The 15,028-nt window shown below is 33.9% G+C and overlaps 2 protein-coding genes across 5 annotated transcripts in view; one reads left to right on the top strand and one right to left on the bottom strand.

The window, feature by feature from the left end:
• The window catches only part of LOC132908976 (unconventional myosin-Ie-like), a 36,149-nt gene that overhangs the window by 7,887 nt on the left and 13,234 nt on the right, over positions 1–15,028 (bottom strand). The window lies entirely within an intron of this gene.
• LOC132909016 (uncharacterized) lies at positions 3,065–14,250 on the top strand. The gene is made up of 3 exons (XM_060963597.1): positions 3,065–3,414; positions 10,244–10,468; positions 13,189–14,250. The coding sequence occupies exons 2-3, from the start codon at positions 10,245–10,247 to the stop codon at positions 13,901–13,903; spliced, it is 939 nt and encodes a 312-aa protein (XP_060819580.1). The 5' UTR covers positions 3,065–3,414; position 10,244; the 3' UTR covers positions 13,904–14,250.

Here is a 15,028-nt window from a genome sequence, read left to right as displayed (position 1 = left end):
CTGGACGGGATTGGGCGTCTGCGTTACCAATTAATGATCGTACAAGATTGAATGGTTGGATCATGGATCATGGATCGCGTTCAATCGTCGATGTTCGACCGTCAGAAACCTTTCCAACACTTTCACTTTGATTTGGGACTTGTCCCGAAGAGGGGACAGGTAGCGTTACAACGTTTAGGCCATGCACAATTATCGCTTTAGTAGTTCTAACGATATTGTTGCGTTATATGCGTTATAACATTATTGGAAGAAGAAGAAACTGAAGTTTCCATGGATGCGAGCGAGAGCGACAAAATTGCCACGCGATCTCTCGCGCGTCTACGCTTTACGAATGCTGAAAACTTTCGTTCGAAAGGAATCCTCCATCGAATCTCGACAATTTACGGTAATAAGATTATGATGGAATCATTGGTGAGACGATGGGTACTGGAATTCAATACAGGTAAGCGTGGTGGCCGGCCGTCTCTCGTTACCTCAGGAGACGCGTCTGCAATTCGAGACAGCAAACCGAAATATTCGAGTAAATAATAAATAATAAAACAATAAAATAATATATGAACAAACAATGCCATTAAATGTTTAAAATCTAGAACCCGTTATCGATATCCTTGCTATGGTCCCGCTATTTGTGCAGCGATGGTCAAGAGGCTGAAGACGAATAAGGGCGCGAACCTGTAGCACGCAAATATACCTAAAAACCTAACAATTTTCTCAATTTTTTAATAATACGACTGCGAATTAAGGAAAAGTAGATAGCCTATGTCCTAATCCGGCATCTCAACGATTCTTATGCCAATTTTCAAGCGAATCGGTTCGATACTTGAGACACGATCGAGGGACAAACGTACAACGTTTCGATCTTCTATATTAGTATAATACGATCGGAAGAGTTTTCGGGTGAATGAAACTATGATTATGTGAACTTGCTGCAGAAACATACAGTGCACGCAATTGCTCGTTTCGCGTTACCATAGGTGTTAAATAGGGTGGTGGTTGTATCGCAAAATACCCAAGTATATTACGTTAAAACGAGTATTCTTCTTGCACGACCTTCGTACTATGGAGAACACTGTATTTTCGATATTTTATACATTTTTGCATGGAACAAGCGCTCTGTGTATTCTTGCGCTTTTAAATTTTTCATAGAAATTGCCAGTCTATTTATAATTTATATTAATTTCATAAATTTATCGTAGTAGTTTTATGTAGTAATAAGCAATAACTAACAACAATGAGGAGAACGTTGGCTGATGATTACGAATGTTATCTGGGTGGCCATCGAGGTTGCAAGTTGACTTTTCTTTTTTAACGAAATGTACATTTCTTTATACAATGATCGATGCACTTTTTAATTCTCTAGTTTGTAGATTTTATTTTAATATCTTAACTTTAATCTCGTAAAGTTTCTTCTATGTTTATCTATGTCCCTCGTCTTTCATGCGCCGAATTATTCAATTAACATTGGAATATCTTTTAAACTGTATACTTTTAGATACTAGTACTTCAATACTTTTTTGTAGAGAATTAAAAACTGTATCGAATGACGTATAGGAAAGTATATTTCCATTTAAAAAAGCAAAGAACACCTTGAAATCTAATTTCGACAACTCCTCCGCTTAGACAAATCTGGTGGTCATCGTAAGACGTCTTCCTTGAGATGGAACCAGTTTAATCCGCGCATTATATCTCCTAAAAGATTGTAGGCTATTCGAAAAAGTGTTTTAAATAAACTTGCGCATTATTTAAATATAAAATAGCACAGTTAAAATTTTGTTCGATATTTTGCGTATATCCATATCGCGTGGAGGACATTGCACGGAACGGATCAAGACCGGAAAGAAAACAACGTTATTTTAAGGCGATCTATGAAAAGATACTCAAAGTTGAATCCTCAATGAATCATTTTAACCAATTTCTTAGCTTCGAATGGCAGGATTTCCTGTGACATCTTCTGCACCGTCGAAAATAAAACCGTTTTGTCGTTACAGTGCAACCGTATACTTCTACCAAGAGATTTCCATGGATAAGGAAACCGTTAGCCACCTCGTTTTAAAACTGATGAAATCTAATGAACTTCTTTAAATGTAATGGTTTCGTGTAAAAGAACCCTGACACAGGCGATTAAACGAATAATTACACATACATCACCGTTACATATTTCTAAACCTTTATATTATATATGTTTCTATATATTTGTTATTTTATCATCAATGTAATATTATATAATAATAAAGTATTATTAATAAGCATAGTATAGTTAAGTAAGAAAAGTATAATTAATAATAAACGGAATTTATTCGTTTGAAGAAGCAATTATATTGTACAAAAATCATTATTATACTCGTAGATTAGCGACTATAAGTTTGGACGATAAATCGATCTTCGTAAAGGAAACTTTACATTTTTCGAGGGATTATACAGCATGGACGTGTCACAAACTTTTTTGGACATGAAAAGAGGCTAACGTCTTGACGGTTCTCTTTGAGATCGTCAAATTAGGGATACAAAGAGAAGAGAACCTATTTGCAAATATCGAAATATTTCGTTGCCAGAATGATCAATTGAAAAGTTATGTGGTTGATTAAACGGAAAAAATAAGCATAAATTAACCATCTGTTAATAGTAATTTTTTGTAATAATGTTATTAATACAGATAATTTTCTATTTGAAAATTCACGCGAAAATTGTAACGGAAAGTGGGAAAAGTTGCGGTATAAGAATTATAACGTTAGAACGTTATAAAATATTTAAAAATATAACACTCTTCCATCGTCCTGGATCCAATCAACGTTATGATATATTAAAACTTTGCCATTCTGCGGGAATACGAAGTATATAGTACACTAATTGTTATAGGGACGATCGTAGTCGAAATCAATAAAAAGAAACTGAAAATCAAAGAAAGGACGAAGGAGAAAGTAACGAATAGAGTGAAAAAGAGATAGGGAGGAGAAAGAGAGAAAGAGAGAAAGAGGAAAAGAGAGAAAGAGAGAAAGAGAGAGGGCGACGTTTCACTTAGCTATTTCATTACCTTCGCTCGATCCGTGGCCGCAGTGCAAACAGAGCCATCATCTGTGTAACGCGTATTCGATCGTACAGGACCGTTTCGAATTTCCATCGTTAAGATTCACGTGCAAATCATGACCGACAAATTGTCCGATGAATACAGAATGCTAAAAAATGCGAAATCCAGTGACATTTAGTTATCATAAGTGATTCGTTATTTCCAAGTTTATACAAGTTTGTAGTTTTAATTTGTTGTAACGAAATAACGCTTGATGTCGGTCAACTTTTATCGGTGTAAAGTGCACCAGTTTTTAGATAGCTGCGAACAACCGCAGCTACTACACCCGCAACATTGACTGATCCAAATAGATCGTATTCGCGCTGACCTATTTCAACATTCTACTTCAGGTACGCGCAAACCACTTTTACCAAGCAAAATCTCTTATCAATTTCATCGATAACTACCGTTAGATACGCCCGTGTTTATTGCCAATTTTATCGACACTTTCTTCCGACTAGATAATATATTGTCCTTTTTACGCATAAACCACGAGCGTGTAAATTTTCCCTTTTCCAACGAAGACTAACGTTATTTATCATATAGATTCATAGATTTGCTACGCAAATTACAAAGTGTTTTGTAACAAACATAGTACAATAATGTAACGATTGTGCTCTCTGTGGTTTGGTGCAAAAAGTATCAATGATATTGTAGTGCTTAAAAAATTGAGATTTTAACGATATTAAAGATATGTTTAAAAATTCGCGTTTAAATAATTTCTGAATTGAACAAGCGTCTCTGTTGTTTCTAGTTTTTTTTCTTAATACAAAAAGAGATTATATCGACTTTGGTATTTTCCGCAGGAAGTTTATTTCATGAAAAATATCGACATTCGCATGTACAAATTCCATTATAGTCGCTTGAAGATGCAATTTCCATTTGTAGTTTTTTATGCGGAATACAGAATCGCTTACAGACTCAAGGCCGGGTCCAACTGACTTTTGCAAAAATACGATATTAGCACTTGTTGCGCAAAACCACCGATCCAATTACTTTACATTCAATCGTTAACTTCTATAATCTATCGAATCACACGTATCGGTATAAGAAAAGCGATATGGATATGCTTCAATTTTGAATGCAAAGATGTATATATAACATCTCAAACTTACACGTAAAGTGTAATTCTGTTAACGCAAAATGACAAACAGAGAAGTAACTGATGGGATGAATTATTTTAGAGAATTACTCTACATCGTCAAACAAATATTTTTATCGATTAAAGTAAAAAAAGATGCATGTAATGATAATGCACGAAATATCACTTTTTATTTAAGCATAATAAAAAAAGAATTGAACAATACACTGAGAATAATATCTTGAAGAGAAGAGGGGGCTTGTTAATACTTAATCTGATATTATACATACTTTATACGTACGCAGAGTGTCCGGCTTATCCGCAAACGATCAAATATCTGGAAAAATATGAACGATACGAAAAGATGTTTCACAGAAATTGTACAGATGCTTTTCGCGATCGTCAGATTCATATCGATATGGCTTTGTTATGAGACACAAGGCTGCAGTTTTCTAACTCTCCGAGATGTTTGAGCGTTTCCAGATAAACCGGACCCACCGTGTAATAAATAAAACTTCACTGCGGTAGTTCGATGAAACTTCATTGATATCTATTTCCGCTACCTGCCCACTTATTCTTGTTCCCGGCTGTATATGGGTGGAATAACATTTCTCGAAAGATAAAGACATTGCACGTCTATTTTATCGGATAACAAAAATAGTATGTAATTTGAACGATTTCTTGAAACGTACAGGGTGTTCCCGATCCGAACGAGATTGAATCGTAGCTGCGGTGCATCAAATATCACCAGAGCAATGCACAGCTGCAAATAGGCTCCACTGTTAGAATTTTGAACAGTATCTTCGTTAAAATAGACGATAACACGAATTAATGAGCGTAGAAAGGAAAATTTCTTTGTCGCGATTTTCTTCAAAATGGAGCAAGGGCGAGGAAATCTCCGAAGGATTCTTCTTCTTAGTTTATCGGTCCCCGACGCACTCCCAAAGTTTCGACATTTAAATTAGGGACACCCTGTATATCGTACTTTTAGAACAAATCAGACGTGGCGTACATGCATATCACGCATATAATATATACCATTTTCCTAATGGTTTTACACAACACCTAGGGCTCGACACAGATAGTCGACAGAGAAGTAAATATCATAGAATACATCTGGTGTAAATTATTCTATCGGATGATCGCCTTAAAACGATTGCTACGTTAAAAAATAAATCGAAGATGTTACGAAGTGAAAGATGAAACACGGAAGAGCTTATTGGAGAACTCGGATCCCATGGAAAGTTAGATGCTACAAATAATCGATACTAAAGGATTTATTCTTAAATACAAATCTCGTGTATTTGTATAAAGGAAATGATGGAAGAATTCCAGAATCTAACGCAGTTGATGACAATGGGAGTGGCGAACAGAACGTCATCTCGAAATATTACGGAACATTGTTCATTCCCGATTACGAACTTGCGCAATTTTTAATAAAAGATACACAGGGTAGTCCGTAATTCGTGACAAAGGTGGAGATCAGAGAAACCTCAAAAATAGTACCTCTCGAAATAAGAGGAGAATCGAGAATAATAAAGTTGCATTGGACGTTTCATTTTCGAGAAAATCAAGTGTCAAATAAGTGGATTTGATGTCCATACAGAGATAGATAATCGATAGTCGATGTTCTAAATGTGAAAGTAAGAGGAAAGTATAGAATACAACTAGATGTCTGAAGTTTGATTTTTGATGAATGTATTTTTGTATTGCACGCCACATAAAATATTTGAATCGTAAAAGAAATATAATTGTTGATACACTTGTCCTGTGTTCTCCGATCTCGTCAGAAATTGATTAAAGAGGAAGACTAATCGTAAAACTAATTAAAATACTGTCGTTAAATTTCATAAAACTCCATTGGATCGTACTTGAGTCATTACTGGCGCCAGATCAGGACTTGGAACGTTGTACGTTTCTTGCTTTTTACACGAGTCTTGGTATTATTTGCTTTATCCTCAACGATATTACGATGCATAAATTACTGCTTTTGTATATTGCAAGTTTTAAAACAGTGTATAGGCAATCAGGCAAAACTATAATCAAGAATAAAGACAATATGTAAAAATTTACTTCAGCACTCTAGTATCTAAAGGCAGTTTTTCAGTTATTTCAATAACAAGTTTATAATTTTTCTTACTTTGGAAAAATCATAGAAGGTAGATGGCATTTCCCAATATCGAAAAGTTAATGGATTTCCTTCCGGAGACGAAACGTCAAACTGTAATTATTTAAGTGTGCGTCACCTAACTTCGATAAAACGATCTAAAAGCGCAACGCGCATACCATAAAACACAAATACAAATGTTGGAGCTAATTTATATATTGTAACTAATATAACAAGAGAAAGAGATAAATTATTTCAAGTATAATACGATCTAATCCTGTTTTAGCGCGATAGATGAATTTCCGAAAAGAGCGGTATAAAAAGATATACAACGAATGTGAAAAACTAGAAATTTGGAAATGGAAGACTAAAGAAGTCGGTAGAAACATTAAATTGTTTTCGCACAGATAATATCAAAATGATTATGCAGCGTGTCGCCACGTTTTTAATCGGCTATAAATTGCAATGTAAGAGATTTCCAAAATATTGTTTCCTTTTCTTTTTCTTCTTTTTTTGATAGAAAGTCACGGTATCACGGTTTAATGCAAAGTAACAGTGCACAGAAATAAACATACCTCGTGATGTAGCGTTGCAATATCTTTGTGCGTTCAACTTTAATAAATCTATCTCATATAAATTTCAAATTAATATAGATTTCCGCTCATAAATGTGTGGAAATTTTAATCGGTTTACGTTAACAGTACATGTAATTAAAATATGTGACGACCGGACGAATTAATGACAAAATAACGAAGAAAACCGATATTTACTGTTTTACGAAATATAAACTGATTCTTATCAATTTATCCATGACATACTAAAATTAAATATTTTCCAGATTCATCGGGGTGTTAATCGGTTTTAATCATTGCCAGATTTGATCACGACAATTGATCTATCCATTTGGAAGAACCTTCCTTATCTTGTTCATAACTTAACGATCAAACAAACCGAGTATGATGAAATTAAATGATAAAACCTACCCATGGCGTTTGACACCTGCAGGCACCGATCTTTTTGCGTGTCATGACGATTCTAATAAAGATTAAGACCACTTTGCGTCTTTCCATTCATCGTTTTGTAAATAATTCACGTTCTGTGAAAAGTAAGCAAGCGTCCGTATACTTTTGAAACGCAGTATACGTAATACGCGTATACCTGCACATAGAATCAACCTATCGAATCGAAAAGTTATAATTCGAAGCATTCGAAGGAAACGTAATTTCTTAAAGTACGCAGCGACAATAAGCGTTGCAAGCTGGGAATAACTACGATAATCGATTAAAACAAAAGTTAAAAGTAGTACAAAGTACGGTATACCGAAAATGAAACTTGGAAGCGACCGAATGCGGGCATAACTGCCGATAGAAACTTGAATCGTTTGACAGACCGACTCCACGTGGACTCCTACGTTCACCGAGTATAACCGAGTACGTTCACCAGGGCAACGAATGCACTTGCACTTTTTAAGAGAACCTGTTTCCACTTTAACGCGAACCTACATCGAAAGAACCACACCCACTGACAAGTCGGACCATAGATCTCTTTGGAAAGGAGGACCTTTCCGTTACTCTGCTAGGCGAACAGTAAGACACGATTACAGAGATTATTGCGCGGTATTTTCCTCGATATTAAACGGCACTTTGTAACAAAGAGTTAAAAAGAGGAAAATTTACTCGATGCACAAATCTATCAGTTTTTTAGACTTGAAACTTTCACGATGATTACACGATATATTTGTGATTCTTTGGATTTCGTGTTTTCGTGTTCGTATGCTGCGTTTTGTTCCGATTTTTTATCATTCAGTGATTCCAGTTCGCTTTTTCAGGACAGATCTACTTATTATTTGTTAATTGGGCGTTATTACTCTATCGTGTACAGTAATACTATTCTAATCCTTGTACGATCTTTATTCCTTTAGTACTTTAATTAGTTACAGATAAAAGTCTACTTAAAAGTTCGTTTGTATCCAATAAAATTTACAATTAACAATTTTAATAGCATCAACCATAAAAAACTGTTACAATGTATCAATTTATGACTAGGGATATTATTTACTTGAATTATTATAGCGTTAATTATTATAAACGTCGAACGTTTCTAAGAACCATTGAAAGTAATCTTCATCTTCCATAAAACTTATACAAATTTTTATTTTAACCAAAAAGCAACTCTTTTCTGATAAGCATTGGAGCGAAAATTTGTTAAATGTGCTATAGTTATTATTTAGAATATCTTTTCTAATAGCTATACTACAGTTGGACTGCAGATTTTTCACAGAAAGTTTGAAAGTGAAAAATTACACAGAATGCACGTAATATGAGAAGAATATATAAGATATAGAACAGAATATAGTGCTTTCTATAATACTTGTCAGATAAAACAATTTTAAAAATCAGAAGTATGAATTTGTTTAACTCTTAGGTCTAATTATAATATAAAACGAAAACAAAGATAAGCGTAAAGATATTATAATATAACAAACTCGAAGTAATTGTAGATTTTCAATCTTCTGTTCTATTCTTGGTTCGAGGTAAGTGGATTGTTTAAAAGAATCGAACCACTATCTTCCACAGCCGCACGATAAAACCTAAGAACTCGATGTTTATTAGAACGAATCATCGCATCTAAGGGAGATTGTAATTCCATATTCGCATAACATGCGACTTACAGAAACAAGACGAGTTCTATAAGACACTATTTTACTTAGCTGAACGTTCATACTTGGGAAAAAGAGAAAGGTAGGTCGATTCGTGACAATTTGAAAAATAAATTTATCTAATTTCGTAAATTCTGGTTCTGATCAGTTTCGGACAAAATATACATTTCAAATTCAAGTCTTGAGATCAGGATTCGAGATCGAGAAAAATTATAAATCATTTTTCCAAGTTTACTTTTTATGAATATTACGCGTGTTTAACGGTAAAAATAAAAATGTTCATACTCTCTTTTCATTCGAAGAAAACGACTAACTGACTCTAGCATTTGTTTCTTCTTATATTCTTAAAAATAATACGATCAATGCGAGAAACCGACTGCGCGATTTTGCAAAAATTCCATATCCTTCGAACAAAAATTTAACATAACAGTTCGATATTTTAAATAGTTCACGCTTTAGGCTGAATTACGAAAGATAAGATATATTAAAGAGATAGCAGATATTTTGGAAGAAAAATCGATGTAAAATATAAAATTTCAACTCTGATCTACTTAAATCGATTCTCCTGTTAAATATAGTTTTGAGCTCCCTTGTTCGATTATGACAACTATATTATATTACTTTGGTATACGTATGGCTTACGTAAGTGAAACAAGAGAAATTGTATCATTCTGTTCCTTAAGGTTGCTCTTGCGAACAGGTAAAACTTTCACTGCGCGTTTATTGTAACACGCTTCTACATACTGTCTCGTGTGAGTGACCAGGTGCGCTAACGTTCTCCTCTTTTTCGTTTCTCATAATTGTAGCGAAAGTGGACAATATTTGTAATAAACAGAAATCGCTATATATCTATAGAATATCCAGATATATTATAATATTAGGCATATTTTGCCATTAAGTATACTGTATATATGGAAATATGTTATAGTTAGGTATAATAATATATATAATGAGTTATGGTAACTCAAGGTACAGATATGTTATAACATGGCAATGTAAGACTTAGTATGTAGGTTACTAAAATTATGCTGCAAACACTGCAATGTATATTTATATCATACATGTATATAGGTAACATGTTAAAGAGCGAACGAAATTCCACTGAACCATGTGCGTTTATGTAATCAAAGAAGATCTGCTAACTTTTAACCCTCGCTACGATAAACAATATACATAAAAGTTCTCTTCTCGTTAATTACTCTCAACAAATGTACATACATAGTTAACTTGAAGATAGCAACATATTTGTACAACAAAGTAATTAAGAAGTAAACTATTCACAGAAAAATGACTTTACGCTTTCCTTTTCTAAAATATAAAATGGCATTCCAGAATGTTAGCAGCGGTAAATTACTACACGGCAACGGTGCTCTTTGCACTTATACAGCGATCATTCTCGGCAATGGTTCTTCCAAGGCCACCCTCTTCACCAAATTATATCCAACACTTTGATCGAAAAGGAAATGACCAAAGATTCTACGGGGGAAAATCTTTACCAAGCTTCTCACACAGTTCTGAGATGGAAAGAGCTAATAATGCTAATACCAACGATTACAGGTATTAATTATGTATTTACAATTTCTATTATAACTTCCTATAATTTTTACTTTTCTTCTGTTCTGCATAAATACTCTCACTTTCTCTTCTTTCCTTCCTTTCTCCCAGAGTCACATCTCCATGTCAAGTGATAATAAAGTCACGCGCTATCGTTATACTAAGAGTCTCGGATAAAACAACTTCCGCTTATAAAAGCATATTTCAAATAATAAGAATTAAAATAACCAATGTTGTTAGAGCGAATCGAATAAATTTTTTTTAACAAAAGTACACTTGACGTATTTGCGATTCTCCGGATTTCGACTGTGTTATAATAATCATAGACATAAGAAGTACAGATCAGAGATGCCGTGCCAAGAAAATGGACCCCGTTGAATCATCAGATAGAAATAATCGAAGAGATTGCTCTTTGCTTTTCTACCTATTAGAAACAAATCATCATCTCTCTCTATCTTTTTTTCAACAATCTTTTTTTCCTTACGTTATATACTTTTCCATACATATATCTTCCATCTTGATACAAGTTCTTTAATATAGATTTTGCACTTTAGACATTGACAGTTCTAGTTTTAAATAATATCCCATTTCATCTTAGTATAAACCCATAATTCTATAAGTCTATGTATGCGCCAGCCTTAGATATGGTCTGCTTCTGGCGTGGCAGTTGAATGCACGCTATTTGATTATATTCATTCATTCAATTATCGTATACGTCATTATAGATATCTATATTATTAGTAAAACGTTACTATGATCCGTGGCTAAAGTAGGACTGACTTAAGAGGATCCAATATACAAGACTGCGTAAGAAGTAAATGTAAAGATAGGGAAAGTTGTATGAAAATTGTACATTTAAGATTCTGGATCTTTTACACGTTGTGTAATTAAACCATTGTTTACCAAGTACTTTCATAATCAACGTACTATCAACATGGTCTACATGACGAAAATTCAAACGGAATATACAAATTAACAACGCTACGATATCTTCCTTTCACCAATTTTGTCTCGTTTAGGTTTCCTGAAACTGTATGTATCTGTATAACTGTATATATATTATCTGATGTTAGCTCAGGTTCAAAGTAAGGCCCACTGTCCATGAAATGTCACTCCATAGACGCGTTGATGCTAACGGTACGCTTCCATGCAGCGACCATTGTCAAGTAATGTAATGTGCACCGTTTTCGTCATAACGACTGACGTTAACATCGTACGTAACGAGACATACGTTACAACCATAAACAAACGTAGAGATACAGGATGAGAGCTCGTCGCTCGACATTTTAATAACGGGACAAAATGTATCTTATCCGTACGCTTCGCAGACTGAGCATCGACGTAAACGCATGGCTGCGTCTAGTAGGCTACGCTTACGCTTCCTGGATAGCGGGCCTTAAAGTAAAACGAAAGAAATTTTGTCATTATTTTTGATAATTTCAGAAAAAGAGTGCTTTCGATTCTTCGGACGTGTCTCATAAGAGGAAGATACATAGAATACATATGCGGACTATGTATCATTGGTGGTTCCATTGAAATCATCGACATAGACTTCACCGATACCCGCTTTAACCGGTAGTGCAAGGAAATAAGAGAGGATTTTTACTTATGTAGCTTTATTGCTGTACCTAACGATGGTTCAAAGATGCTATCTCGAACCTAACGCAAACTATGGACTTGATATTGATTTGTGTTGAAATTACGCTCAAACTAAAGGTAAATTAATTGAAATTGAACCAAAATTTACTTAATTTGCTAGCCAGCTTGTACCTTGTAACGGGTTTGGGTCAGTTCTCTTAATTCGTCGATCGTCTACAGCAACAAACCTACATAAGTAAAATTTCTCTCTTATTTGCCAGTACTAATACCGCCAGTCAGGTAACGCTGTTGTCAGTTAAAGCTATCGTCGGCGAAGACGGTGAAGACAGAGTCGGTGATTTCAATGGTACCCATATGTCCATGCTGAATACACTTGGCTCGACACTATTCGAGATCGTTTCTTTCATACGTGTAGACCTAATAAAAGAAAAAGCAGAATAAAATACTGCTTAATTAATTATGCTTCATCCTGATTTATTCTCTTTCTATCCGATTCCTTCTCTACTTTGTCGTTATAAATTATGGATTTTGTTATTTTAATGCTCGTCTGAACGACCGATCCGTTACGATCGGTTTGGACAATTTATACTTGATTTTTAGTACGCTGCACTCCGACCTTCATCGTCTTATCAATTTTAAAATTAGTCACATCCTTGGTAAACTTTGATACGGAGGGAAAATGGTGAAAAATTATGAAACAAAAAGAATTATGGATTAAAGTTAAAAGGATCGTCGCAATTTTACGTCCTCGTAACGCTAAAATTAAAAACCATTAAAAGTAAATGAAGATTGTCATATAAGCCATACGAAATAAAAATTGATTATGTTAACGAATTTGTGACAAAGAAAATTAATTAATGACAAAGGAAAGAAATTAAGCATATTAGATGTATATTATCGTTTGTAAACAGGAGATTTCGATCGTGTTTTAATACGAATGAACATTACTTCGAAATATTTATATCCTTGATCCCATTCGTTAATGACGCACGTAGCTGCATTTTGTTTCGCCTCTGAAAATTTATTTTATGAAAACTGACGCTTAATACTATCTTTCATAATTGCCTTCACAAATATTAAAACATCACGAACCGAGTTAAAAAAAAGCTATTTTTCTTTTTCAGTCTTGTAGAAATTGAACTTCAAAGTCCAGACGAAATGGACGCGTCCAGCCTTCAAAATATCATACACGCGATGCTGAAACAATCTGAAGAAGCTCGCAACGAGAGTTATCCAAATCCAGAAGTGCTACCTCGCTCAATTTTTGGTGTGAGAGATGTTGGCTCAAGTGTGAACTTCAAAGCAAACGCGGTTAACGAGGGCAGACACGTTTTAGCAGATCCGTCGAAGTTTCAAAGTTTCGATGAAAAGCTTTATTACTTAAAGAATAGCAGACCAAAGGTTTATGTAAACGTACGAGGTCATAGCGGTTCTTTTCGGAAAGGCGTAACATCTAGAACGACTACTATTCACGATCCTATAGAATTTCTTAGAGTGACACCTCCTTTGCAAAAGCAAACTGACTGGACATCTCATCGCAATAAAATAATTCGACCGTTAAAAAAAATTGACCATCAAACTAATACGAAACGTGAATATGGTAAAAATCTTTCGAAAAAGAAAGCTAAAAAACTTAATAGACTAACTATAGTTTACGGTTTAGATAATCTCTCCACTACTGAGAGCTCTATGGTGACTTCCAGCGAGTTACCAAAACAGATACCAGCACCACCGTCCAAATTTCCAAGTAGAATATTAATGGCACAGACCACGCCTGTTCAAAGATATGCTTTGAAAAGAACGAATATATTGCCAGAATATAGTTTCTCAAACGTTTGATGCTATTTTAAATACGCAAACAATTTTTTTAACAAGGTAAACAAAAAAAGAATCCGTTTGCGAAAAAAGTGGACAGATAGTGGAAATAGGTATCGATAAAATTTCGATAAATATGGTTTGTTTATACAAAAGTGTAAATATTAATTTCAATAATTACTTACTCAATAATCTATATACCATAAGGATATGTAATAAATAAAACTTATAGTACTAGTTCGATAACTTCATCGATAACTGCTTCCACTATGTTCACTTATTTTTATCCCCGTCTGCATCTCATTCGAAACCACCGAATACTCGACGATACTTTCAAAGTTTGCGAACAATGATAATTTTTCTATACCAAATAGGAATACAGAAAGATCTTACGTGCATGTTTTATAGGATCATTGTGAAAGATAACGTTTTCAGCAGATTTACTAAGTTGCATCTTCACTTGCAGAAAGTGACAGAATTTAATTTGTAAATACATAAACTTGTTGCATAGAGTCAAACTGAAGAAAATAATTTCTATAGAAAATTTTGAAGAAAATGTTACAACTTAGAAAATAATGTGTCTAAATAAAATTGTTGAAAGTATGTTGCCAGATAGAAATATCTATAATTTCGTTTCAAAATTTATATACTTAACCAAATTTATAAATATACACTCAAGTTTGTACAACTATTTATAAAGAATCTGTTATCTTTAATCTTAAGTTGTACATTATATAATTTCTTTAGAAACATTACAAGCATAATTTCCTTAACATAAGTTTATGAATGATTTTATTTATACAATAAATAATGCTTTATATAAAATGTCAAAAAATCTAGTTTTTAATCAAGAACAGTAAAAATTTCATGTTTCAAAATATACTATCTCTCATCTGCTGCAACAATGACATAAATATATATGTATACAATGTGCAACTATCCAACGTTTCGTTAAAACTGACGTACGTATGAACCGATCACAGACCAAATTGTTTAACTCAATTTCTAAAAATTTTTGAAACGTTAGTACCAGAGCACTTGATTCGTGCTTACCTCATATAGTTTCAATTTTCTCTATCTTAATTTTGCGGAGTTAACTGGTTTGGCAAATAAGCAGCTCATAATCTGCCATCGATCTTTCCTTCCAAA

Source organism: Bombus pascuorum, chromosome 7 (assembly GCF_905332965.1).
Source record: "Bombus pascuorum chromosome 7, iyBomPasc1.1, whole genome shotgun sequence".
Taxonomy (NCBI): Eukaryota; Metazoa; Arthropoda; class Insecta; order Hymenoptera; family Apidae; genus Bombus; species Bombus pascuorum.
Note: the sequence above shows the minus strand (reverse complement) of the source record. Positions and strands in the feature narration are given on the sequence as shown.